The 17,738-nt window shown below is 39.1% G+C and overlaps 1 protein-coding gene and 1 long non-coding RNA gene across 2 annotated transcripts in view; one reads left to right on the top strand and one right to left on the bottom strand.

The window, feature by feature from the left end:
- Positions 1-893: 893 nt before the first annotated feature.
- LOC134719700 (uncharacterized) overlaps positions 894-17,738 on the bottom strand; it is a 114,947-nt gene continuing 98,102 nt past the window's right edge. The window contains exon 2 of the long non-coding RNA XR_010107670.1: positions 894-1,694. This is a non-coding gene — a long non-coding RNA (uncharacterized LOC134719700). The remainder of the gene's footprint in view (positions 1,695-17,738) is intronic.
- On the top strand, positions 8,388-17,056 carry LOC134719255 (uncharacterized). The gene is made up of 2 exons (XM_063582258.1): positions 8,388-8,598; positions 16,821-17,056. The coding sequence occupies exons 1-2, from the start codon at positions 8,472-8,474 to the stop codon at positions 17,054-17,056; spliced, it is 363 nt and encodes a 120-aa protein (XP_063438328.1). The 5' UTR covers positions 8,388-8,471.

Here is a 17,738-nt window from a genome sequence, read left to right as displayed (position 1 = left end):
TTGTCATCACTGTTGGGTTCTCGTCTGAATTTTTTACATTAACTCTGTTAGAAGCCTAGCTCTTTCCAAGCAGAGCCATTCATAGGGTGCTCATCATGAAGTTTAAGTTTTTGGTCTTTGCTGAAGGGTGTGCAGTGACCTATTATATAGTGACTAAAAAGAAAATCACTTGGTCTACATGGTTCATAGTTTAAGTAATGCAAGTCGTCTCATCCAAATTCATACCCAGTGGTGGATCCAGGGGGAGGGTTCAGGGGGTTGGAACTCCCCTTTTTTGGACGATCATGGAATGGGGACATATAGTTGGAACCCCCCCCCTTTTGTCTTGGGTTGGGACCCCCCCTTTTTTAAATGGCTGGATTCACCCCTGATACCATATCTCCTTAGGCAAAACAAAAATTATGTTTGTTTCCAACATGTTCAATGTAGCTTACAACTTCTGAGAAACAATTCAAACATTGATGACCTTCTGCTGTTGTCTGCTCTGTAGTCAGGTTGTTGTCTTATTGGCACATTCACCATTTCCAGTCTCTAATTTCATTACGAAGTATCTGAGAAACAAACCTAACCATGTTAACATTGTATTAAACTGAAATAACCTAAATCACTTAGATTATCCATGAAATAAAATTAAGGTCAGGTCAACCTAACCTGATAGACAAGTAGACCTTGCAAGGTACTCATATACAATAAAATGTATCCAATTACATGTAATAAAATGTAACAGTATATTATACACTCATTCCCTGAACCAGCTCTTTTAGCTTTTATAAATGTAAAGCTCTATTAAAAATAGCTTACATCACCACCCCAAGACTGTAATACATATTTCTTGCATATATACAACCAACTTTCATGACTTTTATGTAAGGCGAGACAAAATAAATTGATACTTTGAAGTACATGTATTGTTTAATATGTTCGACTACTACATGTACTAGTATAAAATGCCAGTTTCAGAATGAACAGTAATTTAGAAGATTGTCACCATACATGTAGATTCATTCAGACTATTTGAACTACAAATGTATACAGCAAGCTGTCATTTGACTCTAAGTGCAACCAACAACCGTGCCAGGGCTGTAAAGCTTGTCTAGGTTGGTGAAACTTCCATAATCATGCATATATGACACTAACCAATTGTGACGGACCGTGACAGACCCTCACGAAAGGTCAAAAAGGTTTAACACTCCCAGCTGGTGGTACATGAAGCCAACAGTAGCAACGCCAGCACAGAAATTCTTATTATATCCAAATTCTTATTTTAAATGTATAATTATCCAAGGTGAATTCAGATATATATGATCATGATGATGCACTTGTAGTATTGACAATGATCATGATGATTGTAAGATAATCACTGAAACTATGAATTTTCATTATTCCAATTTCCTACTTTTTTTCCTATGAATTTCAAGTTTGCTATTTGTTCAATTCACAATTTCCTTTTTGTCCAATCAGAACATCCCATCAACATCATGGCATAATGCTGTTAGCTTTATCAACGTTATTTCCAATTGCAATAAGTAACTCAAAATTATGAATGAATCCACCGTTTTGCAATTTACAGCTACAGAGGTGAGGTACCGTATGAGAGTAATTTAGTGACACTATATATTTCCTATGTATATATGATATATATGCCCCTTCATAATCTTGCTGGGAATCATGCTCAAACCAATGTGATATCTTATCTACACAAAAAAAATTTCATTAAGAATTAAGTATTTATAACTTGTATTACATGAGACTTCTATAACATGTATAAAATTAAATAAGTCAATAGCATTAATACTACTTTATATACTACTGTCAATTCAGAAATTAATGTGAGGTTTTTATTATTGCCAAAAATGCGACTGAGTCGTAAACGCAATAACTTAAACGCACATTTTGTGATATTTTATATGAATTAAACAGGATTTTTCACAAAATCGTAAAAATTAAAATCGCATTTAAGTCTAAAATGAAAAATTCGCAATAATTTGCAAGCAATAATTTCTGAATTTACAGTAACTACATGTATTTGATTTGTGATATTTCTAGTAATAATAATTCAACAAATTCTTTTAATAATACTTTTTTTATTTCAAAATAGAATTTGTAGAATATTACTACATACATGACAAAGCAATGGTATGCATAGATTATAACATGTCATATTTAAGTTCTACAAAATTTAGAGCAAAACAAATCATTGATAACAATTCAGGGGAGAGTCCAGCCATTTTGAAAACCAGGACAAATGGGGGGTTCCAATTACATGTCCCAATTCAAATGCATTGATCCTCAAAAAGAGAAAGGGTTCCAACCCCTGGAACCCCCCTCTGGATCCGCGCCTGCAATTTAATGAAACATGCCTGGAAAATTATCTTAAATTTCTTATCACAAAAGTGTAAAAAATTGTCGTTAAGGACGCAATGCTGTCACATCATTTGGAATCAGGGCACAATATCAATATACTCTTTTTTTTTGCCCCCGGCAATTTAGAGGTTATTGCATATGCAAACCCAAGCCTTGAAGGTATTCATAACAAATATGTGATAAATTATAATTATTGTACATCACCCATCAGTGGCTATATAAATAGGTGCATCATCATTGTAACATACATGTGAAGATTGGTTGGTTATGAGTTATAAAAAATCCAGTGACAGATATTTCATGCAAATTTTAGGACGTGACAGTTATCAATACATTATTAAACATACAATAAATATGAATATGTAGGGTTACTCTAGTCCAAATAATTATGACGTTTGGCAAGGCTATTTAAAAAAAATTCTGGGACGCCTTCCTACAACGTCCTAGGAAGGCGTCTCAGAAAAAAAATAAAATAGCCTTGCCAGACGTCATAATTATTTGGACTAGGGTTACTCCATCAGGGGGTTAGGTCTGGTAATAGGCCCCCCTCCCCCCAACCAAACCATTGTGAATACACACAATGGTTTAGGCAATAAACAGGTGTGTATCCAGCCCTTTTTAAAAGGGAGGATTTAAACCATAGTTTATATGTACCTTTTTCAAATCATGCAGGCTGCATTGATCTTCCAAAAAGGGGGGGGGGGTCCAATCACAGGAATAATTTTTTTTACAAGCCCAAATTCTTACTTTGCCTTTGAACAAGTTACTGTACAAGAATGTGGTGTATTAGAAAGTCAGTTCATACCTGTATGCACAAATGTAACAAATGTAAACATCTTTCCTTCAAACTCTTGGCCGGATCAATGATTATTCTCATGTCTGATAGGCATGTTTTAAAATATTATTCATTTCTACTCACCAATTGTAATTTTCAGCTCAGCTTATATTGTGCTGTAGTGTCCGTCTACCATCATGGCATGTCAACGAATTTGTGTAAAATAAATTTGCCATTTGAAGATGCCGACATGCGACAAGTAAAGAGGGTACGGTAACGTTAAATCGTTTACGGGCTTATTTTCCGTTTTTAATCAAACTTGTCAGATTTGATTAATTATCGTCAGAAAATGTCACTAATGGATAGTAATTCAAATTAAACCAGCTTTATTATGCTGTATTCATGTAATATATATAACCTGGTCTTCAAATGTACTTCAGGTACACTGGCCTTTTTCTGCTATAATATTCAAACTTTATCTTTTAACAAAGTCTTCTGGTGTGTAATATTTTTTTTATAAAAGGCTCTCGAATTATAGACTAAGTGAAAAATAAAGATGGAAAGTCAAACGCATGAGTCTGGCAAAAATGAACGGACAATGGCATGACAGTAAACGGAAAACGAGAAAAGACATAGATTCTAGTTATATATATATATTTTTCCCTGCCTCACTCAAATGCAATTTATATAGCCAACATTAAAAGTTAAATGAATGCATTCATTTACGATATTAAAAAATGTTACATCTTAAATTTAATTAAACATAATTATTAAGATCACGCGTTTTCAAGTGTTCACGCACAGGCACTTGTCTCAGAAAAAAAATTCCTATATACCTTATTATAATAAGGTATATAGGAAATTTTTTGGCACTTGTCTCAGAAAAAAAATATTCCTATATACCTTATTATAATAAGGTATATAGGAAATTTATTTTCTGAGACAAGTGCCTGTGTGTTCACGGCCGACATCCGTAATTATTTAATACGGGTGTAAAAATGATCTATTGCGTCAACATGACAAATTTTTCACCACCCACGACAGTCTGTAATTGCAAAAACATGTATTGTAATCACTTGTAAACCTTTAATATAAAGGTTCAGGTGCTTACATTCAATAAATAAATGTTATTTCGGCAATCTGTTGATTTTTTTTTAGTCATTTCGCGGCGGTTTGTTCAGCAGTATGACTTTGAGCTATTTTTTAAAATATATACAAAACATGTTAAATAGGATGTAGTAAGAATTCAAATTGAATATTTTTTTTATTTAATTAACATGATTAAAGGGACGTGGTAGACTTTCAGTTAACATAAACCGTCTTCTTTCTAACTTTTATTTTATTTTTAAAAGGGGAGCAACCCCTGATAAACAATGGGAAAGTTTCACTCGTTTTGTGTCCAAATGATTAAAATCTGAACACGACTGGACACGGTCTGACAACATCTTGACGTAACTTTGTATCCATGGTCTGTTTTGGTCTGACACGGTCTTAACGGGTCTAAACAACCCGCTAGATGATTCAGTCTTTTCCGTCTTGATACGCCTTAACGAACTGATTTACCTGATGAGGCTATCGATCTGAACGGCGACTAAACGATCTGAAATATCTGGACGAATTTCTCTAGCGGTAAATCCAGTCAATCAAGATGTGATCAGACCAAAATGGCCGTTTCAGACTGAAATCGGGCTTCTAGTGTCATAAACAAAAAAAGTGGACTCCGTCTGGTAATAAAATTAGGAAATATGATAGAGACAAAATAAAATGTCTTTGCTCAATATGTAGATTTTGAAACAAGAGCCGGTTAATGCCGTTACAAGGTAGCGCTAACAGCAGCAAAGTGGAAAGGCAATACCGTAAGTTGTTATTACTTTTTTTAAACAAAACAGACCACCGACTGACCCATGAAGCAGTTGTGGCAATACAGTAGCGCATGCGATTTTTCTTGTTCCGTTATTGCCACACATGTAATGTATACAAATCCAACCCCCAAAGATCCACGTTACCTGTAGTTTCAAAGAAGAAAAAAAAAATCTGCATGTATCATACCCTTGTACGTGAAAGACCAAGAAGGAGGGGGGTTATTGTATTGTGGTTTGCGCATAAAAAATATGTAACCAAAAACAAAAAAGCATAAACCCCCTTGAAGTGTAATGGTTATTCCCTAAAACGTATGTGAAACGTTATTGGTTTCAACCAATTGTAATATTGAACTGTACACTAACAAAATTGCTTTCCACAGCGACATTGATCATGATTTTGGAGACAAACTTATATATTTCAATGAGAAAGAAATAGAAATATTAGCGTCAAACAGAATACCTGCAACTGTGTATCACGTGTGTTCCTCGATAACTTTGCCAAATGGGCTCTGTATTCTACAGGTTTACTTTGGGCACCACCCCGCTGTCCGCCTCTGTTCTTTCGCGTCTTTCTCATCCTCTACCTCAGGCGCGATTACCCTTTCCTCTTACATCTTGCTCAATAGGACTATCCTAACTATGTGGACGTGATGTTCTTCTCGAATGGTCTGAATTCTATAAGTTTTATAAATTAAGGTTGGGGAGCAGGAATGCACTTCAGGTCTTGATTGCCTGGCAAATATATATGTCCATTAATTTTTTTAGTTTGTATGAAGGTTTTGAAGGTTTAATCTTTTTCCAATCAGAGTCGGGAATCACAGTGGAACATTATACCTTTTTTTCTCAAACAAAAAAGTGTGTTCTTCAGAAATCGTCCGATTCACTGTGATTGTCAACCTGTATTATATGGTAAACATCATGTAGTGAGCTTTTCATTTCTGGCGTGGTATTTTTTTGTCGACGCTGTGAAAACTTTTATAAATTCCGTCATTTAATATATTGTCAAGTGTCTTCTTTCTTTTGTGTTTTACTGTCATCTAGCTCTTCTTTGTCACAACACTGTTTACAAATTATTTTCTTCATAGTCTGTTTTAGAATCCATTGGCTCCTTAATATTATGTCCGTCAAATAACTTTACAGTTCCCATGCTATATTGTGCTTTTTGGTGTCTGCTTCTACCTCTTTACCATCTTCGTTTATGTGTCATATTATTCGTTTTTTCTTCTTTTTGTCTTTCGTAAGTTATATTTTCTTTAATTCAATTTAGTTTTTTGAAAAACAGGACTCTAAATGATTAGTTTTGCCCTTTTTGTGCAAATGTGTTTCATTGGAGGTGTGGAGTGTTCAGTAAGCATTCCACATAACCATATCCCACCAGAGGGCTACATTAGGAGACAAAACATTAGAAATATTTGTCGTCCATAAATTGATCAAACATTTTTGATATAGAATGAACACTGAAACTGCCATTGTATTGTATTTACATTTTACAGTAAATTTATCTTTTTTTTTATAATAGTATTTGATGTTTCCCTAAATCGGTCATTTGATCAAGATAAATTTCTAACATGTAGTGACACTTGTATTCGAAGTAAAGTTGAATCAACAACAGCTTACTTTAGATCACAGTTTTTACCTCACATATTGATACATTATATGCAGCTGTAAACAACTAGTACTACAATTGTTCCCAGAACCTAACATTTTATCACCCTCACTTTCTGGAAAGGCTGCCAACACCAAACTTGTGGCAAAGACACAGTTTGATTCCAGACTATATGAAGTTTTACCTAAAGAAAACAATTTGTCTTTAACCACTGGAAAATGATTGTATTTTGGATAGGGACAGAAATTTTGCCTTCCACCTCGTCTGTATATGCATGAAATATTTGCCACTGGACGATAAGCAACCTACAATCACTCAATCTATGACACAATTCATTGACAAGATTTAAGAGCATTAGCTAAATGATTTTGGAAGAAAAGTTGAAAATTTGCACAAACTCTTTTAAAAAAAGAAAATCATGTTCTTGTATGATCATTACAACAGTTTGAGGAGCCTGTGGCAACAAATGTACATTCGAAAGAAAACAAGAGTGCTGAAAACATATATAATACTGTAGAAAAACAACATAGTAAAATTAGTGCACTGAACGCTTCAAATAATGACAATTAACGAATATGGCTGTGACACTAGAACTTGAACAGGTGAACGGACCTGTTAACACTTTATTAATTTTTCTTAAAAATGGGAAAAAACACAGAATAAGAATGAAACCCGGATCCGCATAATTTTTGTTTGATTAAACTTTATTGTATGATTGACTATTGTTTCTGACTTTTTCAGGCTATATGGAATTTTTTTCTGAACAAACTTTCTTTTAAAATAATAATATAGTTTTTGACGAGCATTTAGAAATGTTGAATCGGGACAGCAAGATAACCTGCAATAAACACCAAACCAAAGAAAGTATTCTCAAGCATTCCAAGGAGTAAATTATAATAAAAAGTAAAATCACAAAAATACTGAACTCAGAGGAAAATCAATTTGGAAAGTTCATAATCACATGGCAAAATCAAAAAACAAAACGCATTAAAAACGAATGGACAAGAACGGTCATATTCCTGACTTGGTACAGGCATTTCAAATGTAGAAAATGGTGGCTTATAAATTAGGTAATAAATTATATCAAGTAATTTGAGCTCATCAGTGGTTGCAGTAAACGCAAAGGATTTCATCATTTGCCATCTTATTGTGAAGATGTACGAAAAATTTGTTGTCAGATGTTGTCTGCTCTTTGGTTGGGTTTTTTTTTTTTACACATTCCCAATTTCCATTCTCAATTTAAAATGGATATAAATTTAAACATGTTCAATCACTGCAGAGATTATATGTTTAGCACAATAAGATTGACTATATCTGGAAGTCCCATGAGTTCAGCTTCATACTTTTCTGTGTCTAAATCTGATTCACTGTCACCATTATATTGGATGTGTCTGTAAACATTATTTCAAGCGGTAAAGATTCGCATTTTCCATAGCTACGTCTAAAAGCACAAATATCACAACATTTTTTAACTCCTCCATTTCAGGCTTCTTTTGAAAAAAAAAGAAGGTCGAAGTAAAGCTGCTCTGCGGCAATCTTTACTGCTGTAAACTGGTTTTACATCTAAATCTATATGAGTTACATAGTATTGAACCTAAAGAAGGTTTACCATTTCTGCCAGTGAGTTACATAGTATTGAACCTAAAGAAGGTTTACCATTTCTGCCAGCTCTACCCATTTGTTGAATTAAATCAAGCGTAGTTTTCGGTGCTCCGAATAAAAATAATGTTTTGACAGTCGCATGTCAACACCCATGCCCAATGCTGAGGTGGCTGTTGTATCTTTACCCTAAGCCCCGGGTTCTCCCTATTAGGAGTAGACAACTGATACCATTCTCCCTGCCAGGAGTAGACGATGGACACCAATGGGCCTCTGGTTGGATACAGCGGATGTCAGAGCCTGCGCACGCCTGCAGCGCCCTCTTCACCTTATGGTCAACAATACGGTTAGACGTAATCACGAAGACACAGAATACAACGCCCAAGTTATAGGTAATTACATAATACTTAAGCCTAAGTACTTCTTATATGTATAAAGTCCAGGTCAGGTCCTTTCAAGGGAAATAGTCTTTCCCCAAGACGAACACCACATTATTGGTAGTTGCGGGTGGTTCGAACACACATGGTGTGACCTAGTTAGCCATTTTGGTCAGGGAATTTTGACCAGGTGCAATCAAGCGTGATTGGCAAATAATTTTGGCTATTATGAGACTTTGCAAGTTGGATTAGGCTTAAAGAAAAGCTTTAGAAGCGATACCTTATTGAGAAAAGCGTTGTAAGATAAGTTTTTCACTGTCTGTGAAAGTTTTCAAACTTTGTTCAAGTCATTGATTTTTTCAGATTGAGTCTCGCGTGATTTCGTGTTACCAGGTAACAGCGATACTTGAGATCAATACCGGAAGTGATTTCCGTGATTGTTACATATGCAATACACATCTTTGCTATTTGTAAACAGGATTTAAATAAATAAAGACTTGTTTATTATTTTGTTATTGTGTTGTCATTTATTTATTGTGAAAGTATCACTGAATATAGGGTAATATTCAGCACAATGAGTGGGTTTAAGATTAAAATAAACTCAAGTCCGGAGTCTGTTCTCCTACATGTACCTGGCATTGGTACGGCTACTGCTCGTAGAATTATAGTAATGAGAAATAATGGCATAACAATAACACCAGAAATATTGGCCCAAATACCATATATGAAAAATAAAATGTCACTTGTGTCCGATATGATTGATTTTTCTCCTTGTGAATTCAATGACATGGACAATGTTGATGTCAGGTATCAAGGTCAGCCACATGAGTCACAAGACTATGAGACAGATACACATGTAAAATCACACGAGGGAGGGGCAGCAAATTTTGTGTCCACACCCTTCACCCCGGGTACTATTAGACGGGAAATTGCTCATTTGCAAGAATTTAACACCGATACACAGAGGTGGATAGACCAACACGGTTCCACACAGGCACCTGTCCAGGGGGTGAAATTGATCAAAAACCTTATTTAAATCAACCGGTTTTTTCTGACTCGGAGATTGCCATGGATACAGTGTGGAATTCGCAGGTTGATCGCACGTCAATGAGATCCATGCCCTCATGCATTGAGGAAAATGAATATCCAACCCAAGAGATGGACCATTGCAGAATTTTTGACGATAATCTGTCCTGTAGTGAGGAATCGTTACTTCCCAGCCGAACTTTACAACCAGAAGTAATTGACCCAGCATACGGACCACATTATGTAGAATATGAACCGTCAGATAAGCCAGATTTGCCAAGTCTAGATCGGTCTATGAGTATTCAGCAGGATAGCACCACTATGATAGAGGTTCCGCTGAATCAGCAACCAAGGTTAGTGGGTGAACATTGTACAGAGTACGAGTCGTCAACTGCTATGAAAGAGCAACAATTCGAGAATACCCACCTCAACGACAGGTTCCAACACAGCCAGACTAGGGAACCAATCAATCAGCGCAGTAGGTTGTTAGAAAATTCTGTCAACTATATTCAACCGCCACAACCAACAGTTCAACTGCCTGTTGAACATACAGTCAACTTCAACCAACGTCAACAAGCTGTTCAACTACCTGTTGAACGTATCAACCAACGTCAACAAGCTGTCCAACTACCTGTTGAACGTATCAACCAGCGTCAACAAGCTATTCAACTACCTGTTGAACAGGTCATCAACCACAACCAACAAAGACAGCAAGCTGTTCAACTCCCGGTTGAACATAATGACAACTACCCGCGATCCAATACTAGAGCCATTCATCTACTTGGTGGTCACACAGTCACCAACACACAACCAATTCAACAAGGTTTCAACAGGTCACCTCCGACTGTTGCCAACCAACCAATCAACCACAGGGCTACAGGTCAACAATCACCTCAACCCAACATCAACAGGTCAAACCCTTTACCTGCACTTAGGTCTACTCCACCCGTCAGGGAAAGGGAACCTTATCAACCACTTCCACCGACCGCCAACAGGGCCAATCAACCACCCTGTCCCAGGTCAACAGATCAACTACAGTCAACTAGACAACAAAACTATACCTTTCCAGTCGGTACACCCGGACAACAAAACAGAGTGATTGATAATCAACAACATCAACCACCCATCAACCATCCTGTTAATATATCACATATCAACAGCCATGTTCCACCAACACAACAATTTAACAGAACAGGTCTATACCAACCTAACACCAACCGGTCAGGTTTTCAACAACCACTCAACAACACAATGGGTCAGCAGGGGCAACCGCCTCAGGCCATACACAACCAACAGGAATTTTACAGGCAACAACCGGTGCAACATCTCCAAAATGTTACTGCACCTATACATCAGACTCAACAGCCAGTTGGAAATATACCATACCAACAAGGGAGGCCCTATCAGCCTTCAACAACACCAAATCTTGTACAAGGAACGGCTCAATCAGGGTATTATGACACAGCTCCACACTTGCCAGTGTACCCACAACAACAGTTGTACAATAACAGTCCACACACTCAGTTTCAGGATCAGCGCAGTATGTCTAGTATTACGAGCTGCTCAAATAGTGATTCAGATTCATCTAGTTCTACATCAGGGGTAGTGTATCGTCGGAGTCGTCATAAGAGTAGAAGCCACAAAACACACTCTAGACTCAGTATATCAAGCAGACATGTTTCACCAGTGGAGGAGGAGGCTAGTGAACACTCGTCGCCACACCGAAAAAATTCAGGCAAGAAGCATGACAAAAAGAGGTCAGACAGACATGGTCAGTCGGAAACGGATGGTCACCATTCCTCAAGCAACCGTCATAGAGCGAAGCCAGCTCCAATGAAACAGGACAAGAAATTTTTCTTTTCGGCGCCCAAGAACCTTAAGTACACAGGGAAAGGCAACTGGAAGGCATTTTACACAAAGTTCACCGGGTACGCTGAGGCTGCCGGTTGGACGGACAAACAAAAACGAGAACAGCTTTGTTGGTGCTTGGAGGACAAAGCTAGTGATTTTTATACAGTGCTACTGGAATCCAACAAAGACATTGCTTTTAGTGCAGTAGTGACTAAAATGGTGAAACGCTTCGGTTTTCAAGAACCACAAGAAACTTCACAAATACAGTTTCAGACTATAACTCAAAAGAAAGAGGAATCCCTAGAGGATTGGGCGGATCGTGTATTATCTCTGGCAACACAATCCTTCAAAGACCTCTCTGAAGAGTACATGACAAAACAAGCAGTAATGAAATTTTGTCAAGGTTGCAACGACCCAGAGGCTGGACAACACGCATGTGGGTTTAAACCAGTATCGGTTGAAAATGCAATTGATATAATTAAGTGGTATCAGCATTCAAGGAAGGCTGTGCAAGCCCATATTGCTCAAGGAAAAACACATGAAGTCAAACAAGCGTCAGCTCCAACACCAACAGCACAAGTTAGTGACACACCATCAGTGCACGGGGTAGGCTCGTCTAAACCAAACATAGACACACGAGTATCTCAAATGGAGCAACAGCTTCGTCAACAACGAGAAGAGCAACAACAGAGCATGCAACAGATGCAAAGCCTACTGTCCTCAATGGCTACACTTACAGAGGAAATGCGACATTCAAACAGATCTAGTGGTACGTCGCCAAGTCGGGACTATATATCAGATAATACCTCACGTGGACGTGGTCAAGGTAGAAGAGGTGGTTATAATAATCGTGCTGGTAACCGCAGGTCACAAACCCCAGACGGGGCATGTTTTTATTGTCATGAAATAGGACATTTCAAAAGAGATTGCCCAAAGTTAAATAACTCACCTGGCAGCAAACCGCCAACTCAGAATAAGCAAACTGAACGCAAATCAGTTACAATGAATGTGCCAGAGGTCAAAGCTACAGAGGGACCATCTAATGGGTTTACTGTGGTAGGAACAATTGGGACTGCTCAACTGTTGAGAGTAAAGGTACAAATCCAGGACAAGCTAGTAACTGCATTGATTGATACAGGCTCAGAGGTTACCATAATGCAGGACAAAGTTTTTGATTCTCTGAAAGAAAAACCTTATGTCATTAAAGAGACACTTATGCATGGAGCAGGCCGAGAAATGCAGATGACATGCAGAATTACTAATCCTACTCTGTTTAGTATACAGGACCTACTTTTCAATCACAACTTGTATATCGCTCCAATTGACTGTGAGATGCTACTGGGCCATGATTTCTTAGCCAGTAATAATGTTATACTCAACATTGGTCAAGGATACATGTCCATCAACGACAAGACAGTTAAGCTAGTCTTAGGAGGAGAGACACCATCTGCTCAACCCTCAGTCAACAGAATTACAATACCAAGCTCGGTAGTAGTTCCACCTAACTCAGTAATGCGAATGAATTGTACAGTACCAGTACAGGATAATGATTTTGTGATAGAACCAAACTCGAAGACTACACTCTTGATTCCAAGGTCAGTTTGTGCTAAAGGACAAAGTCCGGTTGTTTGTTTTATGAATGTGACGGACAACCCTGTCCGACTCCAGGGTGGAACAGAAGTAGCTGAGGCACATGCTGTGACCATAATTGAATCTATGGATGACCCTCAAGATCTTAGTGTTGGTACTTGTTCAACCAGTAAACAGGGTACCAGTCAAAAGGGTACACCACCTAAACAGGAGGATCTCCCAGATCATCTCCAAGAACTCTTCACTACATCCAGTCAGGATTTGACATCAGATCAGAAATCAAAACTGAGAACTTTGCTTTACACGTACAGTGATGTTTTTGCAAGGACAGAGTTTGACCTTGGTAATTTTAGTCATGTAGAACATGAAATTGATACTGGCAATGCCAGACCTATTCAGCTCCGTATGCGGAGAACACCAGCTTGTTTCGTTCAAGAGGAGGAGGCGCACCTCAAGAAAATGTTAGATGCTGGAGTTATACAACCTTCAACATCTGAATGGGCTTCAGCACCAGTGCTTATAAGGAAGAAAGATGGCGGGGTACGCTGGTGCATTGATTTCCGGAGGCTAAACTCAGTCACATCACGTGATTTATTTCCTCTTCCCCTGATAGACGAATGTCTGGATACTTTGGCTGGAAACATATGGTATTCCCAACTGGACGCTAATAGCGCATATTGGCAAATAAAGATCAAGCCAGAAGACCGTAAGAAAACTGCATTTGTTACCAAATATGGATTGTTTGAGTGCGTCAAAATGGCATTTGGACTTTGCAACGCACCAGGTACCTATGCCAGAGTAATGAACCTGGTACTCAGAGGTTTAACGTGGAAAACTGTTTTGGCTTTCCTTGATGATATATTGGTTCTAGGACCATCTTTTGATGAACATCTCAATAACCTACAGAATGTATTTGCCAGATTTAGAGAGTATGGACTTAGACTAAAGCCTAAGAAGTGTGCTTTATTTAGAACCAATGTGGAATTTTTAGGCAGGAGTGTCAGTAACCAGGGCCTCCAAATAGGTCAACAACATTTGCAACCAGTTAGTGGTTGGGTTGTGCCTACTAGCACGAAGGAAGTTGAACAATTCCTGGGATTTGTGAACTACCACCGTTCATTTATCAAGGACTATGCCAAAATATCTGCTCCACTATATGAAGTGACAGGAAAAAATTTGTTTTCATGGAACCATGAACGTCAACTTGCATTTCAGACGTTAAAAGACAACTTGTTATCTGCACCAGTCCTTACTTTGCCTAACAACAAGGATTATTTCATCCTGGATACAGACGCCTCCCAAAATGCAATAGGCGCAGAACTCATTCAGGTGCAAGATGGAGAGGAACGGACCATAGCATATGGTAGTTTTGTACTAACAGCCGAACAAAAACGTTATTGCACAACTAGGAAGGAGTTGTTGGCAGTAATTAGATTTACTAGACAGTTCAGACACTACCTTCTGGGAAGACAATTCACTGTGAGGACAGACCATAGTAGTTTGACATGGCTTGTAAATTTCAAAGAGCCCCAGGGGCAATTAGCTAGATGGTTGGAAGAGCTCAGCCAATATGACCTGGTCATAAAGCATAGGCCAGGTAAACAACACATTGATGCAGATGTCTTGTCTCGTCTCCCGGATAGGTTAAAAGAATGTCCACATTATACTGCAGACACCATACTGGCAAGTTTACCTTGCAAGGGCTGTAATTACTGCCAGCGAGCACATCAAAGTTGGGCACAGTTCTTATGTGATGTAGATGAAGCAGTACCACTGGCTAGAAAAAGAAAGCAAAAGCCAAGATTACTTAAAAGAGTAGCAACAGCAATGATGATGTTGTTTGAAACTCCAGAAGAGGTTTCAACCTTGGAACAAACTGCAGTACCAGTCGAATCTGCAGTTACGGAAGACTGCTGTCACACTAGCAGCTTAAACTCAATTGAGCCACTAGCAAGCCAGTCATCTGAGGAATGTGATTTACCACCATTCAGTACAGGTATGGAATTGATTTTTACTCCATCAACGGCAAGAATTGTAATGGATGACGCTTCTGATTGTGTCGTGGCAGCAATCGCACAAGAAGAGGGCATAACCATCTCAGGTTTCAGTGAAGAGGATATAAAAACAGGCCAAGAGAGTGATCTAGACTTGATGTTTATCCTCCCGTATTTAAAAGATGGCTGTGAACCACTATCCAATGATTTGTTCCTGGCACCACCAGCAGCCAAGAGTCACTGGATAAATAAAGAAAGATTTTTCTTAGACAATGGTATTTTAAAGAGTCAACCCAAAACAGAGGGAGCCAATACAAGACTTGTTGTACCCGCTTCTTTAAGACAAACAGTAATGGAGCTCTGTCATGAACTGCCTAGTGCAGGACATCAAGGTGTATCAAGGACCATGTCCAAGATAAAGGACAAATATCACTGGTATAACATGACCAAAGACATTAACTTGTTTGTACTTAGTTGTGATACTTGCAACAAGAACAAGAAAGCGAGCAGACATAGTAAATGTCCACTGACCAAGTACCATGCTGGGTACCCTATGGAAAGAGTCCACATAGATTTTATGGGCCCTTTGCCAAAGACAAAAAAAAACAATGAACATATTTTAATGATGACAGACCAATTCACCAAGTGGACGGAATGTATACCACTACCGTCACAAACAGCGGAAGTAACTGCTCAGGCTGCCATTAATGAGTTTTTCACAAGATTTGGCTATCCATTCCAGCTATTCTCAGATCAGGGACGTAACTTTGAGAGCGCACTCTTTAAAGCAGTATGTGATTTGCTGCAAATTCATAAGGCGAGAACGACCCCATATCGTCCTCAGTCAAATGGACAGGTTGAGAGACAGAACCGCAGTCTCATGGATGCAGTGAGATGCTTTGTTGATTCACAACAAGAAAACTGGGATCAACACATTGCTCAACTGGGGGGAGCCATGAGATCTAGTGTCAACAGGAGTACAGGGTACACACCAAACAAGCTCATGCTAGGCAGGGAGACCAATCAGCCAGCAGACCTTATGTTCGGCAGTCAAAGCGAAAAGAAGTATGAGGGTGCTGATAGCTATATCATAGACCTAGAAAAAGCTATCAAAAGTGCACATACCATTGCTCGTGATAAGCTTAAGACCTCCCAAGAGAAAATGAAAAGAGACTATGATCTAAGGGTCTTAGAAAAATCGTACCAGCCGGGGGATCTTGTGTATGTTTTAGACACTGCCCAAATTAAGGGTAAATGTAAAAAATTAGGGTCACCATGGAAAGGGCCAGGCATTGTAATTAGTAAGGTTACCGGGTACGTGTACAAGGTGAAACTCCAACGGGTGGTTTTTAACACTAATCATGACCGACTCAAGCCATGTGGGGATAGGAAGATTCCTGCTTGGTTGGAGACGTGTAGGGACAAATTTAAACAAGGTATTGATGTCTTGGCAGGCAATAAGACCAAGCCTACTACCCCTCAGTACTGTGTGTGTCGGGGCCCAGACACGGGTGAGACAATGGTCCAATGTGATAATTGTAGGGAATGGTTCCATTTAACCTGCATAGGTATGTCAATCCAAGAGGCCAATGAGATAGATCCCTACATTTGCCCAAACTGCCAACTTGTCTGTCCTACTCCACCCTCAAAAGATAAAAAAGGGGGAGAAAATGAGTAGGTAACCATATTGTGTAAATAGTCAGTTTAATTATTGTGTATCAGATACGTAAATTGTCAGTTTAACTAATGTTTGTTTATTTTTTTCATATTTTTCAGAATGTCAGACTCAGAATCATTCAGGTCTTGCTCCAGCGAGGGCAGTGAAGATGAGGAAAGGTCTTGGAGGCCAAGTAGTTGTAACTCCCAGCCGGGAGTGGGCATTCAGCCATTTGATACCACCATCTTGGATGAAGCCAACCACAGGAGAAGGGTCAGGAGGGAAGTACCTGACCAGGAAGGACCTGTGGAGGATCGCACAGTATTGCTGGAGGTACCAGCAATACCCCAAGTAAGTGAGTTAAAGGAACAGGAGGAATCTGTACAGGAACCTGGAGAGTCACTTCCTACTCCAAAGGAGCCTGCAGCTGCTCAGGAGGAAGCAGTTAGGGAAGTCGACCTTATGGCGTTCAAGAAGGTCATTCCTGAGGCTTGGAAGGGGAAGGAGCACCTGGTATGGACAGGACCATACAGTGGGTTTAAGGAAAGAACCTGGAGACTGACTGACAGGGATGTCGCGTGCCCTGTCCCAGACTGTCCGGTGATCACCAGGCACTTGAGAGAACATGCCCTAGCTGACCACTTGTCAGGGATGTTCGGCAGTAAGTTTTCCCATCAGATCCTGCAGGACAGAGAGTTCCAGCATTTTAGAGGCCAGATGGTCATTCTAATTGCCAGATGGTTGACGGGGAGAGAAGATGTTACAGCCTCTGAGTTTGTATCATGGCTCCAGCGACGTGCCGGCATCCCAGACGGAGTTAGGATTCAGGGAGTTGATATGCCCCCGCTCAGGGCTGTCTGTTCTGCTATGAAATGGCCACAGCGCAGAGTGTATACGATCCACCCATTTAATAGTCCAGTGGTTGTGCTGTATTGGAGGGTGATGTTGTCCCTTATTAGACATCTCAGCCAGGCAAACAGAATAACCATTGCCATGGACGAGTACACCGGGAACAACGGTCCCACCTATGACCTAGT

Source organism: Mytilus trossulus, chromosome 5, assembly GCF_036588685.1.
Source record: "Mytilus trossulus isolate FHL-02 chromosome 5, PNRI_Mtr1.1.1.hap1, whole genome shotgun sequence".
Lineage (NCBI taxonomy): Eukaryota > Metazoa > Mollusca > Bivalvia > Mytilida > Mytilidae > Mytilus > Mytilus trossulus.
Note: the sequence above shows the minus strand (reverse complement) of the source record. Positions and strands in the feature narration are given on the sequence as shown.